At 36.7% G+C, this 16,828-nt stretch overlaps 2 protein-coding genes across 3 annotated transcripts in view; both read right to left on the reverse strand.

Moving 5' to 3' along the window:
* Positions 1–957: 957 nt before the first annotated feature.
* TMEM45B (transmembrane protein 45B) overlaps positions 958–16,828 on the reverse strand; it is a 34,003-nt gene continuing 18,132 nt past the window's right edge. For both annotated transcript variants that reach the window (XM_051986684.1, XM_051986683.1), the window contains exons 2-6: positions 7,099–7,295; positions 4,973–5,179; positions 2,827–3,011; positions 2,168–2,313; positions 958–1,693 (exon numbers count right to left, since the gene is read on the reverse strand). In XM_051986684.1, the coding sequence (XP_051842644.1) occupies positions 1,582–1,693; positions 2,168–2,313; positions 2,827–3,011; positions 4,973–5,179; positions 7,099–7,279 (831 nt within the window). In that variant the 5' untranslated portion in view covers positions 7,280–7,295 and the 3' untranslated portion in view covers positions 958–1,581. The remainder of the gene's footprint in view (positions 1,694–2,167; positions 2,314–2,826; positions 3,012–4,972; positions 5,180–7,098; positions 7,296–16,828) is intronic.
* Positions 13,618–16,288, reverse strand: SLC25A20 (solute carrier family 25 member 20). Its single transcript, XM_051986685.1, is given in 3 exon segments — positions 13,618–14,233; positions 14,236–14,360; positions 14,362–16,288. Coding segments are annotated over 3 exon segments (606 nt in total). The 5' UTR covers positions 14,574–16,288; the 3' UTR covers positions 13,618–13,964.

The following is a 16,828-nucleotide window of genomic DNA, read 5'->3' on the forward strand; positions in this document are numbered from 1 at the left end:
TTTCAAATATACTTATCTAGCCCTAACTCTCTACTGATCTATCTACTGTCTTGCATCTACAATTGCCTTTTAGACATCTAATATCCACCTCAAACTCAACATGTTCAAAACCACCCTCAATGTCTTTCCCCCCCTAAAGCCTCTGCCTCTCCCAAACTTCTGTTACCAATTGAGGACACCATCATTTTAGTTCTCTAGGTGCAAAACCTAACATACTCTCAAATTCTCACAGTCTCTTATCCCACCTACTCCTATGTCCAATCTGTTTCCATGGTCTGCTGATTTCACCTCTGCAATGTCTCTTAAATATGGCTTCTTCTCATAAGGCCACCACATTGAGTAGGCCCTCATTACCCCATCCTTGGACTATTGTTAATAGCCTGTTGATGGGACTGCCTGCTTCAAGTCTATTCTCATGCTGATCCATTCTCCATTCAGCCACTAGAGAAATTTCCCTAAAGTGCAGGTGTCCATTGGCTCCCTGTCACCATTGGAATCAAACACAAGATCTTGTTTGGTGTTCAAAACCCTTCATAACTTAGTTCTCACCTACTTTTGCAATTATTCCCTGCCAGATGGGTATTCTTTGATCAAGGGACACTTGCCTCTTTGCTATTCTATGAACAAGTCAAATTTATTTCTAGCAATATCCATCTCTAGGGCATTTTCTATGGCTGTCCCCAATGCCTGGAATCCTATCTTCACCTCTTTGCTTCTTTAGCATCTTTCAAATCTCAATTTATATCCCATAATTGTACAGGAAGCCTTTCCCAACTCCTCTTAATTCTCTCACTTTCCCCTCTTTAATTATTTTCTATTTATCTTTATAAATAGCTTGTTTGTATATATTTGCTGTTATTTCCCCCTAGGTTGTGAACTCCTTGAAGTCAAAGAATTTTTTTTCCTTCCTCAGCACTTAGCACAGTGTGTAGAATATAGTAGGTGCTTAATAAATGCTTACTGAATGACTGACTAATCTTTATTTTGAGAGCCCAAATATAATACTTTCTTTTCCCAAACAGCATAATGCGGTTTACTCTTTATGTAAATAATTTCTTTAACCTTTGAATACAAATGATACCACACCAATAGAGACTTGGTTTGTAATTTTTAAAAAATCAACTCACTGAGACATACAGAAGGCCCCTAAGCTGGTCCTGGATAATTGGGAATAAGAATACACATTAGGCAGCCAAACTTTCTATCCCTGAGTTATAAATACAATTCCTATTTTTCTACTAGACAAAATAGCCCCTATCCCAATGACTCAGCGAGCCAGAGGGACTAGATGGAGTGCAAAGGTTGTAACCATTTCTGTACTGTGTCTCAGTCCATAAACAAGTGTCAGTGTATTTTAAGAAGACAGGAATAATTTCAGTCTCTGACTTTCAAAAGCTAGTGTTCTCCTTTTAGATTCCACAACTTTGCAAAACCTAAGAATGAAGATGGGCACTGTGAGGGCTGTATATTTCCTGAGAGCTGCACAGTTATTGCATGGCTGAGAATGAGATACATGGAGGGAAGGGAAGGTATCTGCTCCAGCTGCTTATGCTCATAGGGGGTCTCCCCAATCCTTGAGCCTTACTCCTCATCTGTGTCATTCAGAAGTGCTTCATGAAGATTGGAACCTGATGTCAACTTTTGGATCCCAATGTTTTCTTCACCTCTGGATCTCTTCAAACGATTTACTAAACTACAAGAGAAGAGTCATAAGAAATATTAAATCAATCAGAAAAATGAACCTTGGTTTCCAGACCAAAAGGAGGGAAAGGAATAAGCATTTATTATTAAGCACCTACTATGTGCCAGGTACTGTGCTAAGCATTCTACAAATATCTCATTTGTTAAGGGGCCTTAAGGAACTTAGATAGTAAAGCAAAAAAAAAAAAAAATAGAATGTCCAGTTATTCCTTTCTCTCTATCTTTCTTGGGACTCTGGATCTAGAAGAGAATTTGGGATATCTATTGCATTGAGGACATGAGAAGCCAAATAAAAAACTCTAAACATAGGGTTATTTATGATAGGGGCAAGGTCATAAGAAACACAAATGTTGCCACCTAATAGATTTCTATGGCTGAAGACAAGGCTAGAGTAGGAGTTAGTTTGGGCTTGGGAGGCAGCTAGTAGTGGAGTAGTTGGGTTCGGCATGTTTCCTTTTATACGTACCCATAAACCAGAGAATAGTTGATCCCTACAATGATTATGGCAACCAGGTAGTGCCAGCAAAAACACATGGTGATAAACATGATGTTACTGTGAGATGTTTGGTCCCACGCAGGACCCCCAGAAGGTGGATACAGCACAAAGCCAATCTGGGAAAATCACAGAGAGAAAACCCTCATCACCAGCTCATCCTCAGAAACCTGCTGAATATTTGTCTCTAGCACACAAGGACCAATCATCAAAGGCCACCCACTTTTTTATTCTGAAGCTAGCTTTAATTAAGTCTTATTTAAAAGAAAGTTCCAAGGTCACTTCCTTGAGCTGAATAACAATTTATTTGTAGCATTCAGAAAAGACAGATGTGTCTTTGATTACTTTTTTCATGGACAAGGTAAATATTGATTGGGTAACTATATGGCTTGCCCAAACTTCTCACTTAGCAGTACAGTAGTAGACTGGAAGTAAGATTCAAATGGGATGGGGACAAGAGGTAGGCTTGAACTTCAGTTTGTTGGTACTGCTGAACAGCTGCAGATAGATCTGAGATTCTAGTTGTCATGATTCCTTTAGTCCTCCCCTAAAATGCCTGTCCTTAACATCCTTGCCCACCATGGGGATCCTCACTCTCTTGTCCTACTGCAAACATTCTCTTGTGGACTTACTTGCCAGAACCAGGAGCCGTGGGCAATGCAGAGGCTGGCTCGGAAGAGCTCCAGGACTATATTGTCCCTGAGGAAAACTTCGATGAAGGTGGAAATGGCTCCTCCAATCACCGTAATTAACAGAAGAAAGTGGATATGCTGGTCCAATGATAGCCGATTATGGACGTGATAATAGAAGAGAATTCCTGAGACAAACAGAATCACAACCACTAATGAGCTGCCTGTTTCCTTATTTAAGCTTTCATTTGAGCTGCTTCCCAATACCAGTGCCCTTCCCACTCTGCTTTTCTTCAAGTGCCCACTCTTCCTCCCAAGGAAGCTTGATCTTGCCTAATTAATCCAACCCTTCATTCTTAATCATACTTCCTTCACTTGTGGTGCTTCTCTGAACCATTTTAGTGAGCATTTCACTTGCTTTGTAGATATTATTAGATCATTCCAGGTGTTTTGTGTTCTCCCAATAGATTACATCTAAACTCCCCAAGGGGCAAGGATCATTTCTTCTCTCTCTTTGTATTTGTTCACTGAAAAGATTTAATTGAACCTGTATGATTTTCTTCTTGATCTTATTTATAAGTAGTTGATTTTGTCCCATAATCCCTTAAGTCATGATTCTTTGTCTCTGAACTTACACCAGAAAGGCCTGTAAATGACTTAAGTTTAAAAATCCCGCTCTCCTGCCTCCTTAACTGGAGAATATGTGTAAGTACAAAAGGAGGCTAATAGCTTTATATCACCAACCAATCCTTCAAGGATGTCTGGTTTGCTATGCAAATGTCTAGCCTGCAATTTCATAGCTAGACTCAGAGAGTGGGCAGGGGTTGCTCCCGCCCCACTCCCCCCAGTTATCAAGTCTCTAATCAATCATGTGTTTCCTGTGTCTCAGTTCTGTAACCAAACATATTGTCCCTTATCCCATGATGTCATCTTCTTTGTCTGTGCTTCTCAAAACCTATATGAGTAGAACTGTCCTTTTGCTCAGGGTCTTTGGTTTAAATGGAGGCAAGCTACTGACCCTTTTATTGACAGGCAGCATGTCTCTGTTATTAAATGGTAAGTTGCTCAGAGATTTGTCTCAGTTTATTCTTTTGTTAAGACTCAAAGATGACAGCACAAGACTTCGTATAGGGTTGCTACTTTGCCCACTACATTCATATTCTGGTCAGACTCATGGATAACAGTAAAACTTAAACTCAAGGACTCAGATTTATTCTTTTTCAATACCCTTTCACAAGCTCCTCCAGTGATTTGATATTAATACAGAAATGTGGTGCAGGAACAGAATCCTTCAGGTTCCTTTATCTAATTTTCTCTTGTGTTGAGTGAGAGCTCTTTCTAGACTAGAAGTTGGGTTTTAAAGAACTTCTAACAGAACTTCATCTATCCAATTTTAAAATCAGGACAAGAACTTAAGGCTTCTCTTAAGACATGTTCCTCTCTCTGCTTTGGCTAAAAGAAAGAGGAGTAGAGTTTCATTGAAAGTTAGATGACTTCTAGGAAGTTGGAGACTTGAAAGGTTGTAAGAGAACCTGGTTGTTAAATATCCCCTTCAAAAATATTAAATGGTCTCAACCGTAAAGAATGTTCCTACAGGTAGTCCCCAAGAAAACATCTTCCTTTGTAAAAGAGAAGTGTGTTTAAGGTTGCTCTTTTCCAGTAAGTAATCAGATTTGTTTAGTGACCTTTGAAGTGATTTCAACTTGCTGCCTTTTTTTTTTTTAAATTGAGGGAGGATGGGAGGAAAGGCCTGGTAGTTCAAGTTCCCAGAAATTATCTTTTTTTTTTTCTGTATTAAGATGTATATCCTACTGTTTGAATCCTGGAAATGGGATTTTTTAGTCCAATATTTTGTGGGTGCACATTGGCCTCAGACATTTACTAGCTGTGTGAGCCTGGGCAAATCACTTAACCTCTGTGGGCTTCAGTTTCCTCATCTGTAAAATGATCTGGAGAAGAAATGGTAAACCACTTTGGTATCTTTGCCAAGAAAACCCCAAATGAGGTCACAAGGAGTTGGACACAACTGAAACTGGAATAATAACAACAATTTTGTGAGAGATCCATGGGGTCTATGGTGTTTTGTCTCTTTGGAGACCCCCATAGATAAGTATCCTTCATTCCTTCCCCTCTCCCTCCTCCTACTTGCCTTCAGTGACTGCAGACAAAGACATCAGAAGCCGGTCCAGACCCAGAGGAACAACAGGGAAAAGAAAAGTAAGCATGTCCATGAGGCCAGAAATCCCATAGAACAGATACATGGTACCATGTTGCCAGTTCATCAGTTTTACCCAGTCATGGTCATTGTACAGGTGCAGATGAGGGCCATCTGGAACAAACTGCTCTGCAAGGATCCCTGATAGGAAACAAGGAAAGGAACAAAGGTTGAAGAGGGATCCTGTAGCTGGGGGATGGGGAGAAGGTATCAGAAATTAATGAGCTGCAAGAAACAGGGTCCTTATTTCTGTTTTCTGATGAGCATCTGATGCCTACTTTAGAGAGAAATGGAATATTTATTCTTGGTAGTCTGTGTGGAAACCCGAAAATTTTTTCTCAGGGAGTAGTATATAGCTGAAATCTAACAAATATTTACTCAGTAATGAAGGAAAGAAGGAAAGAACAAATGAATGAGCTCTACCTAACACTGGACAGGAATAAGAACTACTCCAGACAGCTAAGGAAGAGGCACTGTGACCTGAATGACTAGTGTATGGGATCATTGTCATAGTCCCTGCCTCACTTTTCCTCTCTAGAGTACTCACAGATCAAAAGTGACAAGTGGCAGAGGACAACAACTCTTCTGTTTCCATAGAAACAAGCCATATTTCTCAATATCACCTTATCAGGGTGCTATGAAGGAGCACCTCATAAATGACCATGGCGATAGTTTCCAAATAGTTCTTCCTATATCCGGTCTATATCTATCCTTCCGCCTCTCTTGCCAGGGATGTGGGCTGTGGATAACAATATTGTTCATTTGGATTGAAGGTCCAAATCTTTTCTAGTATGTGTTATAAGAAATAATTGACTTTACGAAAAAAAGATCAATTCGTTTAAAATTGATTCTAATTACTTCTTCCCTTAGAATCTCCTCAGCACTCATTGACTCACTTTATATAATTACAATACTGTGTTTATTGCAAGATAAATCCAATAATAAAATCCTGTAGATTCTAAACTCCTCTAGGGCAGAGATGTTCTTTTTCTTTGGTTTCTTTCCAGCTTAGTGTGCTAAATCAATATCCTCAAAGTATGTAAGCTCTGAGGACAAGGCATTTCATTTTTGTTTTGTATTCTTAAGCACTTAGTGCACTGTCTCACACATCGTAGGTATTTCATAAATGTTCATTGGTTGAATGACTTATAGGTTTTAGATTCATGTTTAGTCTCATCAGTATGGAGAATTCCTCTTATAACCTTAGATCCTAGCAGTGTTGATAAATTTATAGAATCATCTATACAGGGTGTGGCAAAAGTCTCAGTTTAAAGCTTAAAACTTCACTAGGATTTTTGGAACACCAGCTAGGTCATAGATCCAGAAGGAGGCAAAACCTTAGGGTACAGCTGCTCCTTTTATATATAAGGAAACAGTCCAGGAGAGATTAAGTAAATTTCCCAAGATCACAAGGTACTAGCAAGTGGCTCAAGTATGATTTGAATCTGGTCATTTTGATTACAAATTGGTACTCTTTCCACTATCCCATGCTACTTCCTATTCTGGGTAATAGATACTTGGTTGATTGATTAATTGTGGAGATGCCCTTGACAAGTGCAGGCTAGAATCTTATCTATTACTTATAGCCCTAAAATAGTTGCCTGTGCCACTGATAGGTTAAGAACCTTGTGCAGGGTCATCCAGCTAGTAACAGTCAGAGATGGGATTTTTAATTCCTGTCTATCCTATTCTACACCATGTTGCACTGCCTCTCACTGTATTATATCCCACATCCTAAAACTATAATAATTACAGGAGTCTACTTATGCCAGATAATTTGAAGAGCAAAGTATAATACCTTCCAACCTGAAAAGACTTGTATTATTAGCTGAATTAAATTCAATTTGACAAGCATTTATTAAGCATTTGATATGTGCTGGGCAATATATCACTGATTGACTGGCAATTCCTATTTTCATTGTTTCTTTTCGTGGAGGAACATCTATTTTCTAGACCTTGGTAGAGTGAGGGGCAGGGTCTCTGTGTGAGTATGTATTGCAACAGAAGTTCTTGGATATGACAGAGAAATCCTAGGAGCTAAGAACCCTGCCTCCCCTTACCAACTGCAGCAAAGAAGACCCTTGTTGCTCCATCGATGATTTCAATCTTCCGATAGTAGTAGTTCATCTTTCTGCTTTTTCCTTTCTCATTTAAGTATCGGAATGAGTATTTCCATGACCACCAGATGCCAAAGATCAAGAAGAAACTCCCGGGGAGGGCGTGGCCCTGGAAGTTTGCCATTTTGGTGTTAAGGGACCTAAAAGATGAAGAAGGCGTTGTTAGGTAACAGAATGAAGGACAAATTTGAGATTCACTTTGACAGTAAGTAGAATATTGAACACAGAGGTAGATGGGTCCAGAGGCAAGCCCAGTTATGATCGATTAACCCAGTTCTGCTAACTAGAGCTATTCTAATTATTTGGCCAGTTTGACAGTCATGAGTGAAGTACAGTAAAGGGCATTCAATATATGGTTTTTAATGATCAAGTAAATATAGTGCTGGGCATGAGGCCTTTAAAAATTTGGGGAAATATTTATGAGCCTTTAATTGAAGGCCTTTAAAAATATTTTTAACCTTAGGAGTGAGGAACATACCCAAGCATAGGAGACCTGGGTTACAATGAGGTAATGGTCAGCAGGATCAGGTATGTAATCATATCACAGGCTCTGAAGACTTCAGGCCTGAACCTGCCAATAGATAGTTTTACCTAACACCTATAGTAGCTCTGATAATGCCAGCTGTTTTATGTTAATGTTAATGTTATGTTAATGTTTAATAAACATTAAAGTATATTTAGAAATAGAACTATCTGGAAGAAGAGAGTTATACAACTACTCTCAGGAAGACTAAACCTATCTCTGATAATAAAACTAGAAAATTATAAAATCAAAAGAAGCTCCGAGTCTGAAAGCACCTAAGAAGCCATCTAATCCAACGTGTACCTGAGTAAGAATCCCCGCCTTGCATAGGACCTAGCAGGTGGCTGACTACACACACTTTGCTTAAAGATCTCCAGTTAGAAGAAATCCACTACTAGAGGAAAGTCATTGTTCTGTTGAATAGCCCTAACTTATATGTCTCTGTATTAAGCCTAAATTTGTCCCTTTGCAACTTTCATTCTCTGATTTTCATTTTGCCTTCTAAGATCAAGTAGAATTAGTCTATTTCCTTTTCCATGGCATAGACCTTTAGATGTGACAGATGTGAGAAAATTTTCACATTCTAAGGGAGAATGTCTCCCTTAGACATTTCTTCTGCAGGCTAAACATTTCCAGCTTCTTTAGGCGCTATTCATGTGATCTGGCTACCATTCTAGTAGTTTTCCTATGAAACCTTTTTAAGCTTCTGAATTTCTTCATAGAATGTCATGTTTAAAACTGGATATAATACCCTGAGGTGTAATACGAATGGGTCAGAGTTTAGGTAAACGCTCACCTCCTCCAGGGGGTCCTCAAACTACACTCCCCCTCCCTCCCCCCTCTCGCGGGCCAGATGCAGCAGCTGAGGACATTTATCCCCCTCACCCAGGGCTATGAAGTTTCTTTATTTAAAGGCCCACAAAACAAAGTTTTTTTTTTTTTTACTATAGTCCGGCCCTCCAACAGTCTGAGGGACAGTGAACTGGCCCCCTATTTAAAAAGTTCGAGGACCCCTGCATACACTATGCCTCTCTCCCTGAGAGTTGGGGCAGGGAGGAGGACACTCTCCTACACAATCCTATCAGAATTAGGCTATTTTAGTCTACTGCACGATTAGTGACACACAAAATTAAAACCTGAGTGTTGACAAGCTAGTGATATGCTCTTAAACATACATTCAAAGACAGTAAAAATGGATACTGTAAATTATTGTTACATTGCAATATATGCAGCTAAAAGTTAAAAGATGTCTTGAGAATTAAGAACTCACTGGTGCTTGAACAGTCTCTTAACTGAAAGTTAGATGATATTAAAAATGTATCTCTGATTGTGAGATTTATGTCTCCTTTAGCACTAAAGAAGATGTCCTAGATAGCAGGCTTATAAGTGTAAACTAGTGATGGCATCGGTGCAGATTCAGTTTTGAAGGTAGCTACTGGCTTTCACCTGCAAAGCCTTATGAAATCACCTTAAATCATCAAGATTCAATTCAGATGAAATGGATGAATATCTACAAAAATATACATCATCCACATTAACTGAAAAAATAAATTACTAAATAACACAAACTTAGAAAAAGAAATTGAACAAGTCATCAATGAACTTCCTAAAACAAACAAACAAACCCAGGACCAGATGGGTTCTCAAGCAAATTCTACTAAACATTTAAAGAACAATTAATCCCAATACTCCATAAACTATTTGGAAAAATAGGCAAAGAAGGAATTTTAACCCAATTTATTTTACAACACAAATATGGTGCTAATAGAAAAACCAAGAAGAGCCACAACAGAGAAAAAAAATTATAGACCAATTTCCCTAATGAATATTGATGCAAAAATTTTAAATAAAATACTAGCAAAGAGATTATAGCAAAGATCATACATTTATGACCTGGAATCAAGACTAAGGAAATTGTCACTGTAATTGACTGTATCAATAACAAAACCAATTGAAATTATATGATTATCTCAATAGACACAGGAAAAGCCTTTGACAAAATATTGCACCCATTCCCATTAAAAATAATAGCGAACAACTAGGTATGTATCCCAAAGAGATCATAAAAGAAGGAAAAGCATGTGCAAAAATATTTGTAGCAGCCCTCTTTGTAGTAGCAAGGAACTGGAAACTGAGTGGATGCTCATCAGTATTTGGAGAATGGCTGAGTTAGTTATGGAATATGAATGCTATGGAACATCATTACTCTATAAGAAACGATCAGCAGAATGATTTCAGAAAAACTTGGAGAGACTTACATGAACTAATGCTGAGTGAAGTGAGCAGAGATAAGAGAACATTGGATACAGGAACAAGATTATATGATAATCAACTGTGATGGACTTGGCTCTTTTTAACAATGAGATGATTCAAGGTAATTCCAATAAATTTGGGGTGGAAAATAGCAGCCACATCTAGAGAGAGAACTATGATGACTGAATGTGGATCAAAACATAGTATTTTCACCTTTTGTGGGGGTGTTTGTTTGCTTGGTTTTTTTCCTTGTGCTTTTTTTCCTTTTGATCTGATTTTTTTTTTCCGTTTAACATAATGATTATGGAAATATGTTCAGAAAATTTGAACACATGTAACCTATATCAGATTGCTTGCTATCTTGGGGAGGGAGGTAGAGAGAGGAGAGGGAGGAAAATCTGGAATGCAAGGTTTTACAAAGGTAATGTTGAAACTATCTTTGCATATATTTGGAAAAATAAAACACCATTAAAAACATTAGATAACATAGGGGTAAATGAAGCTTACCTTAAAACAATAAATAATATTTCTCTAAAAATAGCAGCAAGCATTATTTGTAAAGGGAATAAGCTAGAAGCTTGCTCAATATAGTCAGGAGTAAAACAAAGATGCCCATTGTCACCTCTATTATGTAATATTGTACTAGAAATGTTAGCTATAAAGGCAATGAGGAAACAAAACATCATTATTTACATATATGATGTTATACTTGGAAAAATCTTAGAAAATCAACTAGAAAACTAGAAATTATTTGCAACCTCAGCAAAATTGTAGGATACAAAATAAACTCACATAAATCATCAGCATTTCTATATATTACCAACAAAATCCAGCAGCAAGAGATAGAAAGAGAAATTGCATTTAAAATAACTGTAGACAATATAAATATGTGGGAGTCTACCTACCAAGACAAACTCAGAAACTATAAACAACTAAAATACTTTTCACACAAATAAAGTCAGATCTAAACAACTGAAAAAATATTAATTGCTAATAGGTAGGCTGAGTGAATATAATAAAAATGACAATTCTATCTAAATTTGTTTATTTAGTGCCATATCAATCAAACTATCAAAAATGATTTTATAGGGCAAGAAAAAGTAATAACAAAACTCATCTGGAAGAGCAAAAGCTCAAGGATATCAAAAGAATCAATGAAAAAAATGTGAAAGAAGATGACTTGACCATACCACATTTCAAACTACATCATAATGTGATAATTATCAAAACATCTGGCACTAGCTAAAAAATAGAGTGATGGATCAGTGGAAGAGATCAGATACAAATTACATTACAGTAAATACCATAGTTATCTAGTATTTGATAAACCCCAAAATCTGAGGTTTTGGAACAAAAATTCATCATTTGACAAAAATTAACTGTAGAACAAACAATATAGCAAAAACTAGATATAGACCAATATCTCACACCATATACCAAGATAAGGTGTCAAGTGGGTACATGAGTCACACAAAGGGTGATTCTATAAGCAAATTAAGAGAGCATGGAATAGTTTATCTGTCAGGTTTATGGATAAGGAAAGATTTTGGACCAAAGAATAAATACAGAACATTATAAAATGCAAAATAGATAATTTTGATTATATAAAATTAAAAATGTTTTCATAAACAAAGCCAAGGCAACCCCAATTATAATGGAAACAAAAAACCAGGAAAAGTGTTTTAACAAGTATCTTTGATAAAGTCCTCATTTCTCAAATAGATAGAGAACTGAGTCAAATTTATAAAAGTACAAGTTATTCCCAAATTTGGTTAAATGGTCAAAGGACATGAACCGGCAATTTTCAGGCAAATAAATCAAAGCTATCATCACATGAAAAAATGCTCTAAATCACTATTGATTAGATAAATGCAAATTAAAACAACTCTGAGGTACCATCTTGCACCTATCAGAGTGGGTAATATGACAAAAAAGAAAAACGTTGGATGTGGGAAAACTGGATCCTAATATATGTTGGTAGAGTTGTGAATTAATCCAACCATTTGGAAGAGCAATTTATATAGTTCCAGAAGTCTATAAAACTCTGTATATCCCTTGATACAGCAATACTGTTAGGTCTCCATCCCAAAGACATATGGAAAAAAAGGGGGAAAGGACCTATTTGTACAAAATATTTATAACAGCTCTTTTTATGTTGGATAAGAATTGGAAATCAAAAGGATGGCCTATTAAGCAGGGCACAGCTAAACAAGCTGTGAAATTGTAATACCCACATTGGTATCATATGTGGCATTATAATTATGATATTGGTAATGGAATATTTATTGATCTATAAAAAATGACAAGTAGGATAATTTCAGAAAAACCTGGAAATATTTATTTATTTTTTAAAAATAATTATAACTTTTTTATTGATAGAACCCATGCGTGGGTAATTTTTTTTTTGTTTTGCACATTTTTTAAAATAACTTTTTATTGATAGAATGCATGCCAGAGTAATTTTTTACAGCATTATCCCTTGCATTCACTTCTGTTCCGATTTTTCCCCTCCCTCCCTCCACCCCCTCCCCTAGATGGCAAGCAGTCCTTTACATGTTGAATAGGTTACAGTATATTCTGGATACAATATACGTGTGCAGAACCGAACAGTTTTCTTGTTGCACAGGGAGAATTGGATTCAGAAGGTATAAATAACCCGGGAAGAAAAACAAAAATGCAAGCAGTTTATATTCATTTCCCAGTGTTCTTTCTTTGGGTGTAGCTGCTTCTGTCCATCTTTGATCAATTAAAGCTCTCTATTGAAGAGATCCACTTTCATCAGAATACATCCTCAAACAGTATCATTGTTGAGGTATATTGAGGAGATCATTATCTCCTGGTTCTGCTCGTTTCACTTAGCATCAGTTCATGTAAGTCTCGCCAGTCCTCTCTGTATTCATCCTGCTGGTCATTTCTTACAGAACAATAATATTCCATAACGTTCATATACCACAATTTACCCAGCCATTCTCCAGTTGATGGGCATCCATTCAGTTTCCAGCTTCTAGCCACTACAAACAGGGCTGCCACAAACATTTTGGCACAGACAGGTCCCTTTCCCTTCTTTAAGATCTCTTTGGGGGATAAGTCCAGTAGTAACACTGCTGGATCAAAGGGTATGCACAGTTTGATAACTTTTTGAGCATAGTTCCAAATTGCTCTCCAGAATGGCTGGATGTATTCACAATTCCACCAACAATGTATCAGTGTCCCTGTTTTCCCACATCCCCTCCAACATTCCCCATTATCTTTCCCTGTCATTCTAGCCAATCTGACAGGTGTGTAGTGGTATCTCAGAGTTGTCTTAATTTGCATTTCTCTGATCAATAATGATTTGGAGCATATTTTCATATGTCTATAAATAGTTTCAATTTCTTCGCCTGAGAATTGTCTGTTCCTATCCTTTGACCATTTATCAATTGGAGAATGAAAACCTGGAAATATTTACTTGAAGTTTGAAGTAAACAGAACCCCTATAATGTTCTACAAAGTAACAGCAGAATTGTCTGAAGAATTGTGAATGACTAAACTATTCTCAGCAACACAGTGACCCAAGACATAAAAAAGGACTAATGATGAAACCTACTATCTGCCTCCAGAGAAAGAATTGATATTGATTGAAGATAGACTGAAGCATGCTGTTTTTCACTTTTTTTGATTTTTTCTTTGATTTGATCATTTTTGCACAAAATGACTAATATGGAAATATTTTACATAATTGCACCATGTTTAATCTGATTGTTTAGTATCTGGGGAGAAAAGAAGGGAGCGATAAAATTTGGAACTCAAAACTTAAAAAAAAAAAGAATTGAATTCATGTTTCCAAATGGCACATCCTGTATAGCCAGAGGATGTCTTTAAGGCATTAAGTGCTTTTGTTTCTTCATGCCCCCATCCCTGCCTCCTTCCCCACCTTCCGACAATATGGAACCTCTTGTCAAGTTGAGTTCAGTTCCATCCCCTCACTTGTCATTGTACTCTTCCTGTTGTCTATAGGACTTAAGATTTCTGAGTTTCACAAATTTGGTGTGACTCAATTAAGAAACTTCATGACAAAGTCAAGGAAATAGATGACATTTGCTGGAAAGGCACAGATCATTACAGCTGTAAACCCTTTATATAGGGATGTGACATCTTTTTCTTGGATCAGTTTTCTCAGCACATCTTGGAACCCATTAGGGTATTTTCTAGGTAGGGCAGTCTGGGAGAGGGACTTCAGTACTTCTGGAGGTTTAATCATGATCCAGTTGAAGATTCCTTCAATGTCTCAGATTTTTTAGTCATATCCTACTGTCAAGAACATCTCAAAAGGAAGAGTATAGTTCCTTTGAAAATGCTTCTTATTCCAGCTTCCTGAGAGAGTTTTTTTTTTTTTTTTGGCATAGTTCAAAGTCCAAAGTCTTCTCATGAAGGAGCTTGAATCTCTAAGACACTTAATTCTTCTTGTGAATATACCAGCTAATAGTATAGCTGCAAATAGTTGGAGATAATTCAACTTATCATCTGGGTTCTTCTATTGTAGTTTTCCCCCCAATTCAAAGCCAAAGCACAACACAGCAAACATGAGTGGGACACCAACAATAGTGCTGTCAACTCCCTCATTTTCTTCACCATGGTGCCACCTTTCACAAAGGCCTCTCATTTCTCCCCAGTCCCAACCACTAGCCTTTCCCCTTCCCCCCACATTGGGAAAAAGATGTCCTATGTTTCTCTTTATGTAGGTTAAGATTATATTAGCTTTTTTTGGCTGTCATTATCATGCAGTTTTTCAGATCTTTTTCAGATTAACTACTATTTGTTGGTTCTGCTTCCCCCATCTTATTTTTGTGGAATTGATTTTTTTAACCCAAATGAAATACTTTATATTGAACCTAATTAAATTTATTTTTATGAATCACTTCAGCATTCAATTTTCAAATTCTTTTTGAATCATTCAGTATTTAGCCATATCTCTTTATGGTTGTGGTTCTCTTTTTTTCTTCAGAACTTTGACTCAGCACAGAGGAAAAAAAACCAAGTCATTCTTTGTAAGGTCTCTCTTCTTTCCTTCCTGACATCTCCCAACCCCTTCACATCATCTCACATTCTTTTATTACTTTGTCATATGGCTATGGTTATCCCATCTACAAATTTGATAAGCATGCCATTTATGCCCTGATAAAAATGCTAAGCTGCATAATATGGTCAAGTAAAGATCCTTGGGACACTTCTTCCAATTTGACACTGAATTATTAATGAATACTTTTGGGACCTGGTCACTGAACTAATTCTAGGACTACCTATGTATAATACTGCCTAATCCATACCTCTTAATCTTTCCCATATGAATAGTATAAGTCACTTGGTCAACTGATAATGCTAAAACCTAGTTAAACTATTTCTATATCATTCTTCTGAATCACTAATTTAATAACTCTATCAAAAAAAATAGGTAAGTTTAATATGACTTATTCTTTATAAAATTATGCTGATTTTTTGTGATCACTTTTTCCTTTTTTAATATTTGCCAACCATCCCTTTAATAACATGTTCTATGATTATTCCAGTAACTTCAGGCAAGCTCATTAACCCATGATTTTCAGCTTCTGTTCTCTTCCCTATTCTGAAACTTGGAAGGTTTGCTTTCTATTTTAGTTTTCCTTCTATTGTTCTGGATTCATCATAAGTTCTCTGGAGATGTCATTGCTTTGATCAGAATTCTTAAGTCTTTCAGAGTAATTTTTTATAATTTTGTTTTCATTTTATAAATTGTTTTCCTATAGTTCTGTTTGTGGTACTCTTTATGAGTACCTTTTTTCTAAGGATTGCCTGAAATCATCTTTTTCATAATTTCTTACAATACAATAATATTCCATTTATACTTTTATACCACAATTTTGTCAGCCATTCTCCAATCGATGGGAATCCATTTAGTTTTTCAGATTTTTGCCGCTTTTTTTTTTAATCCTTTTTTCAAGAGCAGGAAATGTATTTTATTTGTGAGCATTTCATTCCCCACTATTATCTTCCCTCCATACTGACTTCATGTTACTATGTCCTTCTTTTTATGTACAACAAATTAAGAAATATCAAGTTTCCCCCCTTACTCTAACTTTTCTATAGCATAACTTCCCCTTTATTTGATCTCTTAAGACCCACAGAAGAGCTTATCATCTTACCACCCTCTATAGCAATTGCTATCCATCTACTACCTGTAGTCAGATAAGCCCCAAAGCTTTAGAAATAATGGTATCTTTCAGTTCACCAACTCTGCTTCAAGCCTCCTCCCTTCCCAAACATAATCTAAGAAAGAAACCTCTGAGCACAAGGTCCCAATTTATCAAGCATTTAGAATATCAAACTGGGGAGTTTATTTTTGATTGCATTGATGATGAAGAGCCATTGTAGTTTATTGAGGATTGATACTGTCAGAAGTGTGTTTTAAAAACATTTTTTTGGACTCATGTAGAACATGGATCAGATAATAAATATGTATACATATATTGTATTTAACATATACTTTAGCATATTTAACATGTATTGGACTTCCTTCCATCTAGGGGAGAGGGTAGGGGGAAGGAGGGAAAAATTGTAACAGAAGGTTTTGCAAGGGTCAGTGTTGAAAAATTACATGCATATGTTTAGTAAATAAAAAGCTATTAAAAAAACAAACTAGGTTGAATTCAAATTGTAGAATACACAGTCCCTGAGAACAGAATGTTTTTCTCTAGGTATCCCTTACTTCTGTCACAATGGCAGACATTTAATAAAGTACTTGATGAATTATATGGAAGAAAAAAAGAAAATGGATCAGAGAGAGAAAAGCCTTGAAGAAGGGAGACAATTAGGAGTTTATTGCCATAATTCAGGGAGAAGTGATGAAAGTCTATCTTAGGGTGGTGACTGTGTGAGAGGGGA

This window comes from Antechinus flavipes, chromosome 3, assembly GCF_016432865.1.
Source record: "Antechinus flavipes isolate AdamAnt ecotype Samford, QLD, Australia chromosome 3, AdamAnt_v2, whole genome shotgun sequence".
NCBI classification, from domain to species: Eukaryota; Metazoa; Chordata; class Mammalia; order Dasyuromorphia; family Dasyuridae; genus Antechinus; species Antechinus flavipes.